The sequence below is a fragment of the Pyrgilauda ruficollis genome, unplaced genomic scaffold (assembly GCF_017590135.1).
Source record: "Pyrgilauda ruficollis isolate IOZ18807 unplaced genomic scaffold, ASM1759013v1 scaffold28, whole genome shotgun sequence".
Taxonomy (NCBI): domain Eukaryota; kingdom Metazoa; phylum Chordata; class Aves; order Passeriformes; family Passeridae; genus Pyrgilauda; species Pyrgilauda ruficollis.
In genome coordinates, this window is record NW_024524155.1 from 3,998,393 (window position 1) to 4,016,827 (window position 18,435).

The 18,435-nt window shown below is 41.1% G+C and overlaps 1 protein-coding gene across 4 annotated transcripts in view; it reads left to right on the top strand.

Moving 5' to 3' along the window:
* NRXN3 (neurexin 3) overlaps positions 1-18,435 on the top strand; it is a 914,575-nt gene that overhangs the window by 30,615 nt on the left and 865,525 nt on the right. For 2 of the 4 annotated variants that reach the window (XM_041471885.1, XM_041471888.1), the window contains exons 2-4: positions 2,340-2,357; positions 12,370-12,399; positions 14,711-14,722. In XM_041471885.1, coding sequence (XP_041327819.1) covers positions 2,340-2,357; positions 12,370-12,399; positions 14,711-14,722 — 60 coding nt within the window. The remainder of the gene's footprint in view (positions 1-2,339; positions 2,358-12,369; positions 12,400-14,710; positions 14,723-18,435) is intronic. The other 2 variants (XM_041471886.1, XM_041471887.1) reach the window with 1 other exon arrangement.

Genomic DNA, 18,435 nt, shown 5'->3' on the forward strand with positions numbered 1-18,435 from the left:
TGTATCAGTTGCAGCCCACTGCCTCTTCTTGTACTTGCTTAGTGTGTTTATCCCTTGCTAACCCTTGGCTAGCTCTTTCCTTTGCCCTTACTATCTGCTGATAGTTTTTATTCCCCAGCCACCCCACAGATTTCCCGCTGGGGCACAGACACCCTGGTGAGGCTGCCTGCTGTTCCAGGCCCCCCTTGGTAGCCTGGACTGCAGCAGTGCCTGCTCCATTGTCAGGCGTGGAGGGAGGCTGAGAGGAAAACATGGCTTGAGAACTTTTTACTTGCTTAGAATAGAATTTCAAGTGGATGCTGGATTATAAGAAACATTTGCAGTACCTTATGGTAATCACTTCTACCTCTTCTGAGGTACGTGATCATCTCTTACTACCACTGATTCTTCCCAAGCAGTGAAAGACTGCTCCTAGCAGTGGATTTGTAAATTCTTTGTCATCATGTTCACATCCTGGAGAGGTGTTTAACGGTCTTCTCCTTCCTTCTGCCCCTGCTATGACCTTCTTTTTCTTTCTATCCTCAGTGCATGCATTGCTACCTGACAGTTGTTTGCTTTTCCAACCTAAAAGTAATTACTTTCAGGTGAACTTTCAGTGCTTAGTGTCCTTCTAGGCCTGCCTACTCACTGGTTCTTGGATGCAATTATGGGCTAAAAGAGGAAAGGCAGCAAATAATCTGCATCAGATCTGCCATATATGTTTAGTAAAAGCTATGGAATTTAAATCAATTGATGCAACAGTCCCTCCCCTCTTTGTGCATTGTTTTATTTGGGTTATTACCTCCTTAGGAAAGGACAGCTTGATATATGTATAATGTTCCACAGAGACTTTTCCTCAAATGGTTTTGGAGCCATTAAAAAGTGAAAAGCAAAAAGCAGCACACATGGGAATCACTCACCAGTGAATTGCAAGTATCCCAGGAGAACAAGTGGCACCAGTTTCACAGGAACACAGTGGGTTTGGACAGGAAGGTGGAATACTGATGGAAATTGGAGGGCACGCTGGGAGAAGGAGAAGATAGCCTTAGACCTTATTGTGAAGCCAGTGCACTCAGTATGTCATGCTCCTGGATTTGTGGCAGTAGTCTGGGATCTGTAGTCCAAATCATTACTATATTCCTTGAAGCCTTACTGGAAAGTGATAACTCCACTCCCAACTCCTGGACAAGGGTACAAGCTTCCAGGGGAGAATGCTGTCTATGGACCTGGCCTCTCCGATTCCACAAGCAATTTTTTTTTTTTTTTATGCCTTCCTTGTAAGGAAAATATTGATCTAATCCTATGAGATTTCATGGGATTCTCCCTACTACCTCTCCGATTCCACAAGCAAGTTTGGTTTTTTTTTTTTTTTGATGCCTTCCTTGTAAGGAAAATATTGATCTAATCCTATGAGATTTCATGGGATTCTCCCTGGTATTATGATAAGTGTAGCTTATTCAGAGAAAGACTAAACTTGCGATGTTAAAAACGTTATGAGAAGCATTTGGTTAAAGTACTTTCTTTGGGATTGGTGGGCTCTGCCCAAAACAGACAGTACATTTAAATATATGCTTTCTCTTATCAAGTTATCAATACTATGAATTACGTAGTCTTGCTCCTTCCTTTTTGAAGGACTTATTTATTTTCAAATTTGTGTGATTGATTCTGAAAAGTGATCTTATACCACAGAGAGAACAAGTGGTCAGATGACACTTTCTGAATCTAGCATCTTGAGAAGGATAATATGTGCAGAGCTCTGGCACACCTTCTCCCCCACCTCTACTACTGTCTGCAATGAAGGATGTGGAAGATGGTAGGCAGAAAGAATGAAAAAAAGGAATGGGCTCTCTTCTAGACTTTGGAACTATGTTGTATGTCTTACACCTGGTCATAAATTCACATGGCCCCTTATAAAAGGGGAGCAGGTTCTTTTTATTTTTCTGGAAACTTGCTTGAATTTATGTGCTATAGAAGCCTTCTGCAGGCAGGTTGGTTTTTCTTTCTCTCTTTTGCATCTGTGTGTGTGAAAAACATAGAATATTTTAACGAATATTCTTACAGGAACTGATGTGGCTTGGTTCTATCTGATTCCAGGAACTCTCTCTCCGGACAGATATGATGGTGGATTCGCTCTTACATGCACAGTGGAGAGGGAGCCAGTGCCTCCTCCCTTGCATGGCGGCGTGCTTGGATGCAGATGGGTGGCCTTCAAACAAACCTAATTACTTCTGGTTTTGCATGAAATTGATTTCCATGCAAGGATGCTGAGTTGCTGTGTGCATCTCTAATGGCTTTTTTTTCTCTTCTCTCTCTTTCTCTTTCTTTTCTCCCTTCTGCTTGCCACGAACACACCTCGACAGATGTCAATCATATTCCAGGTAAGTGTTATTTTTGCTGAGCTGAAAGGCTGTTCATCAAGGAGTGGTGGTAAGTTACCAAGGCAGGTCTCATCCTGCTTCCTGCTGGATGTCATGAGGTCTGGATTGCACATACTTTGCTGAAAGAAGGCCTACATCATAGCCAAGGTCACAAACTTCCCTCATCAGAGACTACATTGTATTGGTCAGTTAAAGGGATGCTTTCTTAATGAAAATTACATTGAGAATGGTTGCTTGTATTGCTAATTGAACCTGGCATTGAGAGCTGCATTATATACTATTTATTTCTGATACATCTGTGTGTAGTCTGGCGTAAAAATTTATTTAGTCATTTTCTTTCTCCTACTGCAGTCTACTCCATTTGCTACTCCCACTGATAACATGTTGAATTTCAGTTCTACTAACAAAAGGGTTTTTTGTTGTTGTTTTATTTTACATTTTTGTAAACCACTGAGTATATTTTTGGCTGAATCTGAACATGTGATCTTATTTAGGTATCAAAATTTTATTCCCACTAGGGCACAAATGATTTAAAAGGAAAAATGAATGTGTGTTTCACATGCTTGTTTATATGTGCAGTTCTTCCACAACAGCATATGTTACCACAGAGAACTCCAAACCTCCTTCCTCAGATTGCTGCCCATCGTTGACAGGATCAGGGTCCCCCAACTTCAGCTACAAGTGTTAGATGGGCTAGGCTACTTTATTCTAGTCCACATTTTGTTGCCAATGAAACTTTAGAAATGATTTTTTACTTCACACTTGGGCAGTTCCACCTGCTTTATCATTATATGAAATGGAAATAAGAGCCCAAGAAAGCACCCTACATTGCCCTGGCTGGAATGGGATAATGGGCAAGTGAAAGCTTTTTTCCTTCTCAGCTTCCTGCATAAGTTTTGCTAAACCTAATGTGGAATGAGTTATCTGGATCTGGAATATGTTCTCTGTTCAACTGGCTTCTTTTCTACACTTGGATAATCAGATCTTGTGCATCACTTCAGAGTGGTGCAGGGAGGGCCCATCACTTGGGTATTTTCTTGGCATATTTAGCCTTTCAGCTTCTCTCATCAGCTGCCTTTTTGTTCTGCTGAGAACTTTTGCATTCTGTGTGCATCTCAGCTGACGGCAGTGGGAACGGAAGTGGCCGAATGGCAAATGTCACCTGGCACCCTTTGGGAAGAAAGGATCTGTTAAATTTGACCTGCAATCTTTTCAGTTATCTATGAGGCTGAAGCTGTACCAGCTCTGCCCCAGTCTGAGGTGTCCAGGAACTCCTGTTTCCTCATGTCTTGGCAGGGTCTGACAGGACATGCACCACAGGCTTCGAATTACAAGTCCCTCCACAGCATCCTGAAGATGTTGATGTGTGTGGCGGAGGAGGAGGAGTGAATTGGGAAAGCATGGCCTTGCTATGCTCTACCAGTAGGGCACACGATATTATGCCAGTAATGAGCATTGCCTCAAATAATATTAGGGACATCTCCTGGTGTACAGGAGCTGATAGCATCACTGGTGGGAGCCCAGGCAGAGGTGGCACACTCAGTACAGGACTCTGCTGCTGTTAGTATGGGCACCATGGAGCAGTCCATTCTTCTGCTCTCTGATTGTGCTCTTCTGCCCTATTGCCCTGTAGTCTCATGATTTATATGCTTAGGTGTGCATTTTTTCTTCTTCCCATTGCTCATACACATTTTCTTGTTTTCAGTACTGCTGTGTGTTTTCTCATGTGGATTTCTAGTGATATATGAATGCTTTTTCATGTGTTCTCTCAATCATCTGTATATTTTCAGTTTGACCCACACCTCATTACAAGACTTTGTCAGTGTTTACTCCTGGGTGGTCTCATCCCTCTGCTTGTCTCACCCTCGTGGGTACACTGGCACTGCTGTGGGATTGTGCAGTGCCGTGGACCTCCAGTGGGGTTTGGCTCTACACTTCTCTTTCTGGCAAGCTATGCAGACACTTTCTACCTATTTGGTCATCCATCTATCTATATTGCAAGGACAGAGCCTCAGGCCCCTATCAAAATGGTTACTTTAACCATCTACTGTTTGAAAGACAAATTAGGGATTTTATGTGCTTGTGGTAACTACCCACAGGCAGCAGAAGGGTTGTAAAGAGCCCATTGATTAAATAAGTATTCATTATTGTTGAATAGACTGGTTCAAACTAATTCCCCACTAAGAGGAGGTAGCTGTGAATAGGCTGGGGCTGGCAGCAGTGGGCACCACAGGGTTCTGCAGGTTCAGTTTCTCCAAGGTGCAAAAAAAAATATTTTTCAAGTAAACAGAAATGTGTAGTATAAGTCTTTCCTGGCTGTGAGGTCTCTGCTTGTGAAGAAGGGCACCCCAACAACTGGGACTCATTGCCATACTCTTCTCAAGAGCCAACTTGATTGCATCTGGCTCATTTCACATGTAAAAGAAGTTTGTCAGATGTCACCCCACCTTTCCTGCAAATCGAATGCCTCAGTTATAAAACAACACCACCATATTTTGAACAGCGCCCTGGAGTTGGGATTGTTGCTGTCTGCACTTGGCTGGGTCATGGACTTGATGTGTCAAGTAGAGGAGAAGTACCTTCTTTCAGTACTTAAGTTTTCCCTTTGGGGTTATAGCTACAGCCTCACCTCACGTTCACAACCTGGTTTGACTGCGGGGGCTGAATATTATGGCTGGCAAGTAGCATGCAGCACAGACCAGAATGAATGCCTCTGTCACTTCTGCACAGTATCTGTTTCTTTCTTTGCACCTTCTATTCTTTACCAGTGGTATAGATTCTGAAAGATAAGTAGTTGGAAAAAGACCAATAGATCAAAGAGAAAACTCCTCACTTTTTTTTTTTTTATTTTTTTTTTTTTTTTAATTGGAAGAATATATGTGGGAGGAAGAGCTAAATATGGTTCCTTGATATTATGGAGGCTGTTACTGATACCTGGGGAGGGGGGTGTCAGTTTAAACAGTGCTTTTCCTATTCATACCATGCTTATTCCTATTGTGGGAGAGATTTTTAAATGTTTATGGGGAGGAGCCCAAGAGATTAAGTTCTGGATATTTGGCTGTCATGATTTTACTGCTGACTAGTGTTTGCATGCAACTGAATGGACAAAACCAAGTAGACATTACTAGGTAGTTCCCAGAGGAAAAAACAGTCTTTGTTTATCTGAACAAGTCCTTCATAAAGATGCTGAGATTATTGAAAGCATAAACATATTAGCATATTTTTGATCCAGGTCTTTAGTCTTACAAATGGCATCTTTAAGTGCTTCTTTCCCTTTTTCATCTCAGGTCTGCTGTTATAGTTGGTGTCCCTTACTCCATGTCATTGGGTCATTTAAGCAGTACCTGTATGCTGGCTTCTGCTTCCTTAAAGAAGAATTCTGTTTTTGGGCCATGAAAATGATGGTTTTCAGCTCATCTGAAGTTTCCTGTTTGCAGAAGGTACTAGGTCAGAGTCTATGCCATATGTCAGAGTCTATGCTGTCTATGCCATATTGTCAGTGCTGCTCATTAGGAGTTTGAAGCCAGTATGTATGAGCTTAGGTTCTTCATAGGTGTCACCATTATTTTGATTCTTGCATGCCCTTTGCACAGGTACTATCCCCTAATGTTATTTTCTTACACTGGAATGTGAATGTTTTTAGTTGCATGCAAACCCATTTGCAAAAATATGGCAGTAGTAATCACTGGGGTGAGAGCAAGAATTTATCTGTCCTGGAAGTGCCTTTTGTGAAAGTAGATGCTTTGGAGGAAGTTTAAGAAGCTATGATAGAATAGGTCTTGTCTCAATACATTGGTGTTTCCTGGTAATTACTGTTTTAAGGACTTTCTGACCTGGTGTTGCATCCAGATTGTGTTCTACAGTCATTGACGGGCATATTTTTTCTGGATATATCCAGTCTTTGTTTTTCTTAATCCACTTGTATTTTTTAACTCCACTGTATCCTGTAATAACAAGTCCCATTGTTTAATCATTGAAATATGGAACATACTTTATTTCAGTTGCTTCTACATCTGTTACTTGAGAATTTCATTCAGTGACTCCTATTTTTTGTTTCCCACAAATAAAGAAAAATACATTTCCTGTTCACCTGCTCCGTCCCAATTGGGGTTTTAGCTCAATCATATATATTGTCAGAGATATCTTTTCTAAGCCAAAGAATTGTATTCCATGTCTACCAGTTATTTTCCCAACTTTTGCACCTACTTGATCAGGTGCTCTGATTTGCAGTGATACACATTTTGTGGATAGGATGAAATGCAGTCACTCTCAGGTCTTGCACATACAATCTCACATTCTCTTGTGCATGTGGCCATCTTTGTGAACACTTGCATGTTTGTTTTCAAACACCGCATGCTTGTAGCTGTTCCTATGCAAATACTTACAGGAGAATGCCACACAATGTCAGAAGACAGAAAACTCCCAGTTTCTGCTGGGAGTGAAAGGAGAAAGTTGTTTACCCCAACGTCTATGGAAGCAATAGTGAAAAAAACCATACTTTCTCTTCGGTTTCTATCTCATGTTCTTATTCCTTTGATCACTCAAAGTAGATGCCATTCAACCTGGCTCACTGCCCCTGATAGTGACAAAACCTATCCTGGAATTACATAGCAGAGGGAGAAAAGGGGATGGGAAAGAGGAGCTAGCACAGCTGTTGTGTGTAATTGGATTGGAAGTGGGCCTGCGGCTACAATAACAAAACTGCACTCCCGGCTGGGCTCGCTGCTGGGGCCTGAGAGCAGCCCCTTGGCTGTCGTGCATGTCATGGTTGAATCAAACACAACTGACTTCCCCAGCCTGTGCTGCTGCTTTGCTGGCTTAGAAGGAAAAAGCCCCATGTACACCAGCAGCCAAGAAATCAGGTTACCCTCTTGGTAGAGCTGGCCTGTCTAGCAGGTACAAGGTCTGAACTAGGCTGCAGAATGATTTTGCTTCTTTATCCATTCTTCACATCTCTCAAGACAAGGGTTTTGCTGCTTCTTCTGAATCCCATCATTTAGCCCTGCTGGAATGTCCTCTTTTTTGGTACCTGTGGGTTCTTACGGAATTTGCCTTGGACTTTTGATTTTTGAGAAGCTCAAGATACCCATTTTATGAAGACCACATGGAAGACAAAGATCTTGTCAACTCTCTTCACTAACAGAAAAGGGAACTGTCAACAGAGCTGGGGTATGAGGCTCAGAGTAGAGAAAAGCCTATTTCTTAAGGAACTGCTAGTTTTAGGGTATCTGGAAAGGAGGTGAAAACAACAGACTCTAGTACTCATCTGAGTGCTCTTCTGTATAGTGGATGTAATTTTATTTCTGGAAGAGTCCGTGGTTTGCATGATTTCTTTCTTCAACTTTGCCATAAAGGATTTTGTGCATATCCTGGACTGGAGGGTTTGATGTTCTATCTCAGACATACATTGCAGCTGGTCCTGCTATTGTCTGAATGGGTCATGCAGCCTGATACCCTGAAAAAAGACCCTCTCTGGGCAAACTTGCCCCAGGGGAGATCTGGGTTGCTGCTGCTGCCTGGCAGTCTCTTCTCCCACTCATTAAGAGCTTTTGGGCTAATCATTTGGTAGCATCATTAAAAGGGAAATACTGAGGCTGCCTGCCATAACAGAGCAATTCAGCGGTGCGTGCACACCCACGCACACGTGCACACCCCCAGATCATGGGCCCAGTAGCACAGGACAAGGTATAATTAACTGGATGAACGAGTCTATCTTCCTTTGTTGCTGCAATGGCTTGTCACTCTCAGCTGTGTTTTGTGCTATCCTCACCTTATGTTTTGTAGCTTTATTTTCCAATTTAAGTGCTAAGTAGTAATGGGGCAGGAGGGAGCAGGATTCAAACTGTTTCCAATGTTTCCCATATTTTCTCCTCCACACTGAAAATTGCCCCTAGCAAACCCTTAAAGATGAGGACTGCTGTTTAACTATATTGCTCTTTCATATCACTGTGCTCTGAAGCTACTTTTAAAAATGTCCTTCTGGCTTCATAAGAATCCAATGTTAGCCCTTGGTACTTTGTACAATTAGAGCCACTTAATTTTACTATTTTGATATAGAAAGCAGATGGTTTACAAATTTTTTTTAAAGTAGTTTGAAATGTTTCTTTGAGATCAAGACAGCTTAATTTTAAACTTTAAGAAAATAATACTGATTGGGTAGTAGGTTAAAGAAATATTAAAAAAAAAACAAACCCTACCAGACCTAAATAGGAAAAGTTAGTTGTGGCAGGCATAAATCATGGCCAGAGAGCAGAGTTTGGGTCTGTCTGCCCTCAGCAATGGACATATTATTTTAATAACGAACTGATGTTCTGAAGAAACAGACTGCTTTCTCTTCACATTACTGCTGAATGTTCAAAGAAGCTGGGCCTTGAGAGGCTGACTACAAGCAGATGTTTATCTAAAAAACCTGTTGAGAGTTTCCTTCTGAAGCAATGCACTTGTCCTTACTGTCACTCATGTTTGAAGTTCAGGAATAGAAAGTCACCGTATTCTTGACTTGGATATAAAATTTCTTTACAGGCAGATGAGCCATTTATTCTGAGGTTTTCCTAAACCTTTTCCAGACTACTTGCTACACACCATTTTTGTTGGGCAGCAGTTCTGTCCAGCCAGTAAATTATTATAAGGATGACTAGATTGGTTTAGAAAAAGCATGAAACCCCTTGGCTACTAGAGCTCATGCAGATTATCAGCCTTTTCCTAGCCCTGCACTGGTTGGGTTTCCTTATAGCTGAAGCTATAATCTAAGTTTCTTGTTGAAAAAATCCAGGATTCAAAGGAACATATGTTTCACCTGGGTTTAGGTGGAAAATCAGATTTTCTTATAGGATTCTTCTTAAATGGGATGGCTATTAGCACAAACATTCTAATAGTAGAATATTGAATAATGTGCTTTGGGGCCTAATGAGTTCATTTGTATCCTGAGTCTGCTAAAAAATTTGCTTGTCTTATGACTGCTGCCCAAATAGCATGGTAATATGTGTCCCCATTGATCTGGAAGAATCTGGTCTAGCTTGCAGGTCTGAACAATTTGTCCAGCTCTTGCATTGGTTTGTTGGATGCCATAATAGTTTCTTACAGTCCAATAGCAAGTGTTACCGCTTTCCACCTCAAGGTGCTTTTGACTTTTATGATTTGAAAATTGTTTTAGTATCTTGTCATGTCTTGAAACTGATGTAAAGGTGAGACAACTATTTCAGTTCACATTTCCCATGTTGATTTTACTCTGACTGATTTGAGGCCTTTGTTACATGTGTTGCAAATGTCACGGATTTTATATCTCAATGGTTGAAGGTTTTAGTTGTTAATGGCATTTTCTTGGAGATAAATACACTCATTTTCACTCTTTAAAATGCAAGGCAGGAATATTTTCTGATGAGAAAAGCTGATATTTTATTTCATTATTTATATTATTATTTTTATCTAATAATGAATCTGGAATTATGTTGGTGTTCTCTTTGTTAAAAGAAGAGTCTCTGTTTATGGGCAACTTCTAATACAATATTGGTTTTTTGTGCTGTCTCCAAGTCCACCCTCCTTTTTCTTTCTATTTTAAAAAAGGAAAAATAGCATTGAGGGTGGGAGGGCATTATTTTTCATTAATCTCCCTGCTTTCATTGTCAAGTTGGGACTAGAAGATCGAGATACATACGTTACCAGTACCATGGCTGCTGTGGTGTTTCAAATCTGTGAAGAAGCAGAAAGTGCCAGAATATTTCTTAGGGATACTTTCTTTGACAGGTATTTGAACCAAGGCCAAATCACGGGCCACAACATTACGTTTCTTTGGGGGTGTGCTCACTCCTCAGCTCTGGCAAAGGGCTTGTGGGGATGCATCTGGCTGATGTGCCTGGTAGATAGGGCACATGGCACTGGCCCTGGGGATAAGGACAAAATGGGGTGTGTTGACTTTCCTGACCTTTTGAGATTTTTAAAGCTCCTCTGTGGCTGGTGGAGAGAGAATGGATTTTTTTCTGGTGTGATTTATGGTGTTTAATGTAGAATCTTGCTTTGAACCTTCTCTGGGGGCTTATCTTTGTGTCCAAGTGGGCAAACCCCTGCCATCCCCAGTAGCTGCACCTGTTGATGCTGGGCCTCTTAGGTGTGACTTTCCTTTCCCACAGTGTACAAGGCCTCAGGATCCCCATCTCCACTTTGGATCTGATGTCCCCTCCCTATTCAGCCAGCTTCTGCTGCATGTCATACTGACACCTTCTAGCCTTTTCACTTTTTTTGGCATTGGTACAGGGATTCTGTGCATTATAGGTCCTAACAATTATACTTTTGTCTTCCTGCCTTTTACGGTGACTTTCAAGTGTCCATTTGATCAGACCTAAGATTTGCCTGTCAAGAATGATGGGGTCAGTAGCCATAAATAGAGACAAAAATTCAACCCACTCTTTTAGCAGAGCGAGTTATTCACTGAATTATATTTTGTAATTTAAACCAGAAGTGTCCTGCAGTATCAAATCTGCTAGGTTTATTTATAGCTAAAAGACCTAAAAGAATCTAAACCTATGTTATGTTTCTGATTATTTTTCTAAATCCACAATAATCTTCAAGAACATTACGGTATTTGCATTCCTTAGACTGTACAATTATTAATCCCCTTATCTGGCTTGAAGTTCTCTGTGGGTGAACATATTCTTAGGATGATCTGGATTTTAGATTTCTTCAGCCAACGCAAATGAAAACCATAAAAGAGAAAGGAATAAACAAATTCAAACTCAGCATGCTGCATGTTGAAAATTCTCATTCTAATAAATTCATTTGACCTCTCAGCCTCCGTGAAATTAAAAAGTCACAGCCCTGTTTGATTAAAAAACTGACTTAAAATATGGGGTGTGTGGTGTGTGTGTGCATTGAAGGCCTATTAGAGGTAGGAGATGTGAGATGGAATCAAGCTAAGGGAAGTTGGTCAGGGAACCAAGTATGAAAGGGGTCCCTCATGGCTTGAGTGTGTAGGACTTGATTTTTGTTATGTTAGTTCTGTGATGTCTTGTGTCATGAAATTGATTAATGGGTCACTTCATGCTTAATGTATTGGGCATGGATATATATACACAAATATCTAAAGAGAAAGTGAGTATTTGTATCAATACAGTACAGTAAACCTATTTGAAAATTGGCCTAGACGTAGAATTTGATTGAAATAAACAAGGTTTGTGCCAGAAAGAATTATCAGAGAGTAGAGCAGCCCAAGTAAACACTACAGCCTCATCTGCAGAGCTGGCAATGACTGTCTCTGGTGAGGGGAACTGTGCTGCCTTCTGGCTTTACCTTTAATTATGAAACTGAAGAGTAGCTTTAGCTATAGAGCTATAAAGTAGCCCACTGCCCTTGGAAACTGAATCGACAGTTCTTCCCGGAAAGGGTGTGGAGGTGTATTTTAATAGGTTACAGGTGGGTTTTTTAGTCCTTGCTATGTCTGGTGTACTGGTGTCTAATTAGTAAGTGTGAGCAGTGTTGATAGACTCCTAAAAATTCATGATGAAGCCACGTGTTCAATAATGATAGCTTTGTGTATGTGTTTAGACCAGAGGATTCATTCGAAGCAGGTGTGGTGTGATTATGGCCTCCCTTTTACTGACCACTGCAATCTTGAATTTAAAGTATTTAGCTGAGGAGAAGTTATTTCTGTATCTCTCCAGAGGAACAACAGCTCGCTGCAGGCTGTCATTGCAGACCTTGGCTTCCATAGCCCATTTAGGTACAGTGGTGTGCAGTGCCCCTGGAGTCACACCCCCAGGGATGTGCTGAACCTCAGACACAATTCTGCAGTGAGCAGCAGGATTTTTCTACCAGTGACAGATGCTTTCCTGCAAAGTGTGGGAAGCAGTGCCTGCAAATGTTTGTGCCCTGTGTGCTGCAACCATACTTGGTCTAGTTCAAGTATGTGAGCTCCAACCCTGACAGGTATTGGACTGTGACCAGTGTGCATGGATATTACTGCTTCTTTTCCAGTTTTGTTCTTTTTCTCTTACTTCCTCTCTCTGTCTCTCTCTCTCAGGCCTCTCACACCTGATGATGGGTGAACAAGGTAAGTCCTTCCACTTTTTCTTTGTTTCTGTCACTGATCATGAAGGGGCTTTTTCCCTGCTGCATTTCTGGGCTGGGCTTTGCATAACATAATCGGCTAAGCTTATGGAGTGCCAGTCAAGCCATTTGCATTTTTGCCTCTGTGTCCCATGAGCCAAGGCTTCTTGTCAGCCTGGGACTCAGTGGCCCAGGAGGGAGCATGAAATGGCTCCATGGAAAGTACAAAGGTATGCATCCCTCTTCCACGCAGCCCACCAACTACTTTATCTTGCCATTTCTTTCTTCTTGTGCCAGCTGTAATGACTCCCACTTCTGCTTACTAAATGTAGACCTCAATGGTGGTTTTTATTTTAAGAGAACAATTATTACAAAAAATATGTTAATAACCCTTGTGGCATGATCCTAACTCATTATGAATCCTGAGGAAATTTGCATATAATGGCCTGTAAGTCCTATGTCTGCAATTTAAAATACTCAAACGCACACAGAGCAACATGGTTGAGAAAAACAACAGGGCTAACCCCATACTGAGCTACAAATGGGATCTAGGCCCAGATCAGAGGTCACATTTTAATATTTCAGTCTGCACAGAGATACGGATCTATTCTCTGTGATAGGATGGGATAATTAGTCCCATTTTGCACTGTGAGGGTGTGGAGTAAGATGCTGGTGAGAACAGGTAAAGTGAGGAGAATTGTGGTTCTGTTTGCCTCCGCCAGTGCCAGTGTCTTACTGACATGCGTGCACAGGAGTTGGCAGCACTCCTGGTGCCTTCTAGTCTTGTAAATGCAGGAATGAAATGACTGAAGACTTAAAGCCAGGTGTGTGCAAGTGGTACACTAGGAAGACCAGACCAAGTGTTTGCCCTACGGGAAGAAAATCTAAGTTTTGACTCTGATGAGGCTTTCCTAGACTAGATGTATGCAAAAGCTTTTTGGCATTAAGTAAACAGGTATCTGAGGATAGACAGTCCAAGGAATAAGATAGTGCACAGTGCCACTGTATGCTAAAGATTAATTAGGTGCTTGAGTAAAACAGATGTAATTTCTATGTATCTCAGTGAAATGTAGAAAGACTTAGACATAATCAGTTTTTATTCTATTCTTCAAGACGGATGTCTGCTCTGAGGTCATGAAAGGTTAGGTAACAACCAGAAGTGAAGTAGGGGCTTACTTATCAGTTTCTACACTGCCTAACATCCCTGTGTGGTAGGAAAATCAGGCTCTTTATAGTTGTATGTCAACACCATGGTGTTTGGCATGTGGAGCATCTGAGTAACCTCCAGAAAGCAGTGAGCTCCTTCTGGGTGCCCACTTACTGTTCAACTGGGCTCATGGCTCAGAGGCTGTGCTTATTGAAGGTTTATCCAGCACACAGGTTGCTTCAGCATGTCCTAGTTGCTCAGCATGCAGTTGAGTATGGCAAGCTGTTTTGGCAGAGGAAGGCATGTTGGAAAGTGATCAGAACAGTTGATGGCCACTTTCATTCTCAAAAACACTGAACATGTCTTTGTAGTAGTCTGTGATTTAGCACTGGATTATGTAAACAGTTGCACTTGGACATTTAAATTACAAGTTGCAACCCAGCTGGCTCATGAAGACTTGCATGACCTATTCAGGCCAGTCATCAGCACTTTCTATACTCCCTTGTCTGGCAAAAAATGTGAAAACTATTGGCTTCTGGCAACTTCAGCCACCCTTGTTTATCTGTAACACATCAGGGAACAGTGGCTTCTCTTTTCTTGCCAACAAACTCACAGATATCACCTTTTGATAAATATTTACTGTCTATAAAAATATGATGGATATAAAATATGTAAATGTATATGTGTGAGTAAATATGCAATGTCAACATTATATACAAATATATTAGCTCTGGTAGGTGAGATGTGTTTAGCAAATATATTACCATGAGATTCATTTTTTTCCTGTCCTAGTCTGTTGTTGCCTTTGCTGTTTTGAATTTGACGTGGATTGAGGCGTATCAGTGGCGTGGTATTGCATGAGCAGTTTGCATTTCTCAGTAGAAAATCAAATTAAAGCTTAACCAGGCAGCTGCTGATTGTACTGTCAGTGGTTTAAGCTTTGCTTTGTGCTTTAGTTGTGGTGTGTCTCTTGTTTTTCCCTTGACATTTTATTTTGTGGAGTTTGGCTGCTAGATAAATATACTTGTTTCCTTGTTTTTCTAAGTATGGCCAGTGATGTATTTTTCTGGTTTTTTATGCTTCCTCCTTCTCTTCTCTTTTGCCTCCTCCGTGGTGGACACCTCTCTTGCTCCTCCTCTTAACTGGATGCACACCTTCCTCTCTGTAGGTAGAAGTAAAGGTAGAGATCACATTCTTTCTAAGACTTCATTGCTTGTAAAATGTTTGTTGATGGGCAAAGTGTATTTTTATGAATGCGTTTCATATTGGAACCTAATGCTTTTATTTTTAAAAGTCTCTTAACAATCTTTTGTATTGAGTTATGGAGGAAATATTTATTAAGATTAATGCTTTGAGGCCTTCCTAAGAGATTTTATTTTCTCCCTGTTCACAATAAATATGGGCTGTGCCGTGTCAGGCCACCTGTAGTTGGTGATGCTGGAGTGCAAAGTGTTTGTCAGTTCAGTCAAGGATAGAGCCATAGGCCAGTGAGCTCATCCTGCTGACACTTGCTCTACAGTGTTGCCACTGCTTCTTGTTTTTCTGCTGGTGTTAGTGGCAGCAGAACCTGGGCTTGTCCAGTACCCTTCAACAATGGAGGCTTTTTGAGCTATTGTTTCTTCCCCTGGCTCTGCTTCCCATCATTCCTGTTAGTGCGAAGGTGTTTTTCAAAGAGAAATTGAGTTGCAAAAAAGCTGCAGGGGAAGCAGAAGTAATCAGCAGTGCTGAACAGAGAGGTCCATTTCCTTTGCAGCCCAGTAAAGCACAGGGCATGCTAGTCTGCTCTGGGGCTCCAACTTGGTCTTCAGCAGTTCACACCTATCTTAGGTGTGCTGAGGGCAGTCATCCATCCCTTATCAAAACTGCCAAAAAGGCAAAATGCTGCAAACTTGCTATGGGTCTTCAGCTGGACTGGAAGGAAAAGTGAAGCTTGATTGATAAGTTATAAACATGGCTTGAGAAAAATCTTGGGTTTGGTCCTATTTTCCAATGAGAAAGATTTAAAGGTTTTGTTATGCTGAGGCTTACTCCGTTCCAATGAATACACTGCTGAAAAATCTGATATACTTATTAGCATGATTTGAACATGTTGATGTTGCTTTTGTCCATGCCAGTAAGACACTGGGGAATGAAATGACTAGTTGTGCAGCTATGAATTTGGAAGGGATATGAGCTCAAAGGATTTGTTCATAATAACTTGCCTTTGAGGTGCACAAGCAGTCTCTGCTCAATAATTACTATTACTGTAATATCTGAATTTTGTGGAGCACAAACCCATATTAAACACCTTAATTTATACGATTCCTTTTTCCAGCTTTCTTCTAACAATATTGTATTGTTGAATTCTCTGTGATGGAGTACATTATGTAATCAATATTATTTGTTCTATTTTGAGGTTGGAAAAATATTCCAATAATTAATTTCATAGTTTGTCTATTCTCTCCAAACTTGGGTGATGGAGGGTAATACCTAAGCTGTACTCAGAGCTATCTTCTCAGTAAGAGGTGAACATCAGAACATAATAATCACATATATACACTGTAAAGAAAACGAGAACCTGAAGCTCTAGGCAGACCATATAAAATGTTACTGTGCCTCAACACAGCTGCCACTAATTCAGTTAGCTGATATATGGCTTAGTGTGGTTTAAGGGTCAGTGTAGATCAGGGCAAATCTTGTGTGATGTTAGTTCATATTCTTTTCTTAGGTGGCACTTATGCTTCAGGCCAGCCTGTGTAGAACTAAGCTGAAAGTCTTCTCCAAGGCAAATCTCTTAACGGAGCTGGTAGGCATGAGGATTATAACATATAATCCACAATTAATTCATAGGTACTGAAACTTAATTTATTGTGTCATTGAGTGACAATATAATTTCACTTCCCAGCTATGTGTAGTTTTAACTCTAGTTATAGCAAGTGACTTTGTCAGAGAACCATCAGTCAGTGTGGAAAATGGCATTGCTTTCAGAGGGCTCAAGCTGTGATTTTGAACCCACACGTGGCCTCCAGCTCACAGAGAAAGTGGTACCAGATGCCTTTAGTGCTTGCATGGAAGATTCATATTTTTTGGCATTCTTGTAGTTTCTAGTAGAAACTGGCAACCACTGTGTCTCATGTCATGTATGTAGCCAAAAGATATGATGTATTTCATTTCATAGAACTTCACAGCATATAGCGGTCTGTGACCTTGCATTCATCATTTAAAGCAAGTGTTTGATTAGTTGTTTCCACTACAGTAAATAGGCTTTCTCTGCATCTATCCTTTTTAAACTGTTCAGGAGATTTTAATTTTTTTTTTTTTTTACACGTTCCTGGAAAATGGAAGAAGATGAAATGTAGGTGTCCTGGGATAATGGCTGGAGTAGTTGGGATACAGACAAGCACCTGGATATCACTTGCATTTTAACCTGAACTGAGGTTTCAGGTTAAATGCATTGAGTTCTTATTTGACGTACAGAACTGGTCATGGAGGTGAGGTAAATAAGTGATGAGCAAGGACTTCTTTTTAGATTGGCAAGAATTGCCAAGATACTGGCAATTAAGGAACAATTATAATAAGTTTACTTCCCTAATGCTTCCCCACAAGTAAATGATATTAAAGGAATAAATTCCATAATAAATAAATATCCAGCTTTAATTTGCTACTGGAGTTCATGTGTTATCGCCTTCTTTCATATAATTTGTTCTCTTGAAATTCATCATTAAGAAAATTATTATTTGCCATTTTGTTACCTTCCACCATCACTCTTGGTTTGGATCTGACTTCTACTGAGGCTCTTTTCCCCTATGAAAATTGTCTGTGTTCTTGGTGGGAATCTGCTACTTTCAGTGAATTAATTTCTTTGTCTTCTTGAAGGCAATAGCAAAATTCACACTGGCTCCAGTGGGCCAAGAACCCAAAGAACTGAAGATGCCCTCTCTGACACAAAGAACAACCAGTGAGGCTGATTTCTGGGTGTGCATGGGACACCCTGTAGCACCTGTGCAGTCTGCAGACTGCTGGTTCTTCTCCAAGGCATGTGGCTCCTTCCTCCCTTCCATCAGCAGTTCTGCTTGGTGTGAACTACACAGCTGCCTTCTCATTTTCAGTATGAAGTAGGTTTTTTCTTAATTGTCAGAGAGAAGTGAAAGAGTGGGATCTTTTAAAATGCATCTTGTGTGGACCCAAGGCTACTGCCAATTGTGCTGTTTAATAACCAGCATTGCAAAATCAGATTACCTGCTTTGGTCCTACCTGCTCTTAACTGAAGTAGGTCTTTTAAGTCTTGGAAGGTTTAGCACTGCTCTCAAAGAATGAGGTTCTTATTTCACTGAGGTCAATAATATTGACCTGAAGGTAATGGCAGAGGAAAAACGAAATACTGTTTGTGGGCTTGAATAGAAGGAAATGACTGGACCTTACTGATCAGGAAGATATTTTCAATTTCTTTTTCACCAGTAATGCCATTAGGATTTGTATTGGCTTGCTTCAGAAATAGTGTAGCCAGCAGGACCCAGGGCAGTGTTGTCCCGTGTACTTGGTGAGGCTGCACTTTGGGTGCTGTGTCCTGTTCTGGGCTCCTCATTACAAGAAAGACATTGAGGTGTTGAGCTGCAGAGAAGAGCAACCGAGCTGGTGAGGCTTTGGAGCACAATCTGATGAGGAGCAGCTGAGGGTGTTTAATCTGGGGGAAAAAAAAGATACAGGGGAGAACTCATTGTCCCCTACAACTAGCTGAAAGGTGAGCTTAGGAAGGTTGGGGTCAGCCTCTTTGTCCCAGTAACAAGAGATAGAATGAAGGGAAATGGCCTCAGGTTGCACCAGGGATGGATGTAGATGGCATATTAGTAAAAATTTCTTTATGGAAAGAGTTGTCAAACATGGGAGCAGGCTGCCCAGGGCAGTGGTCGACTT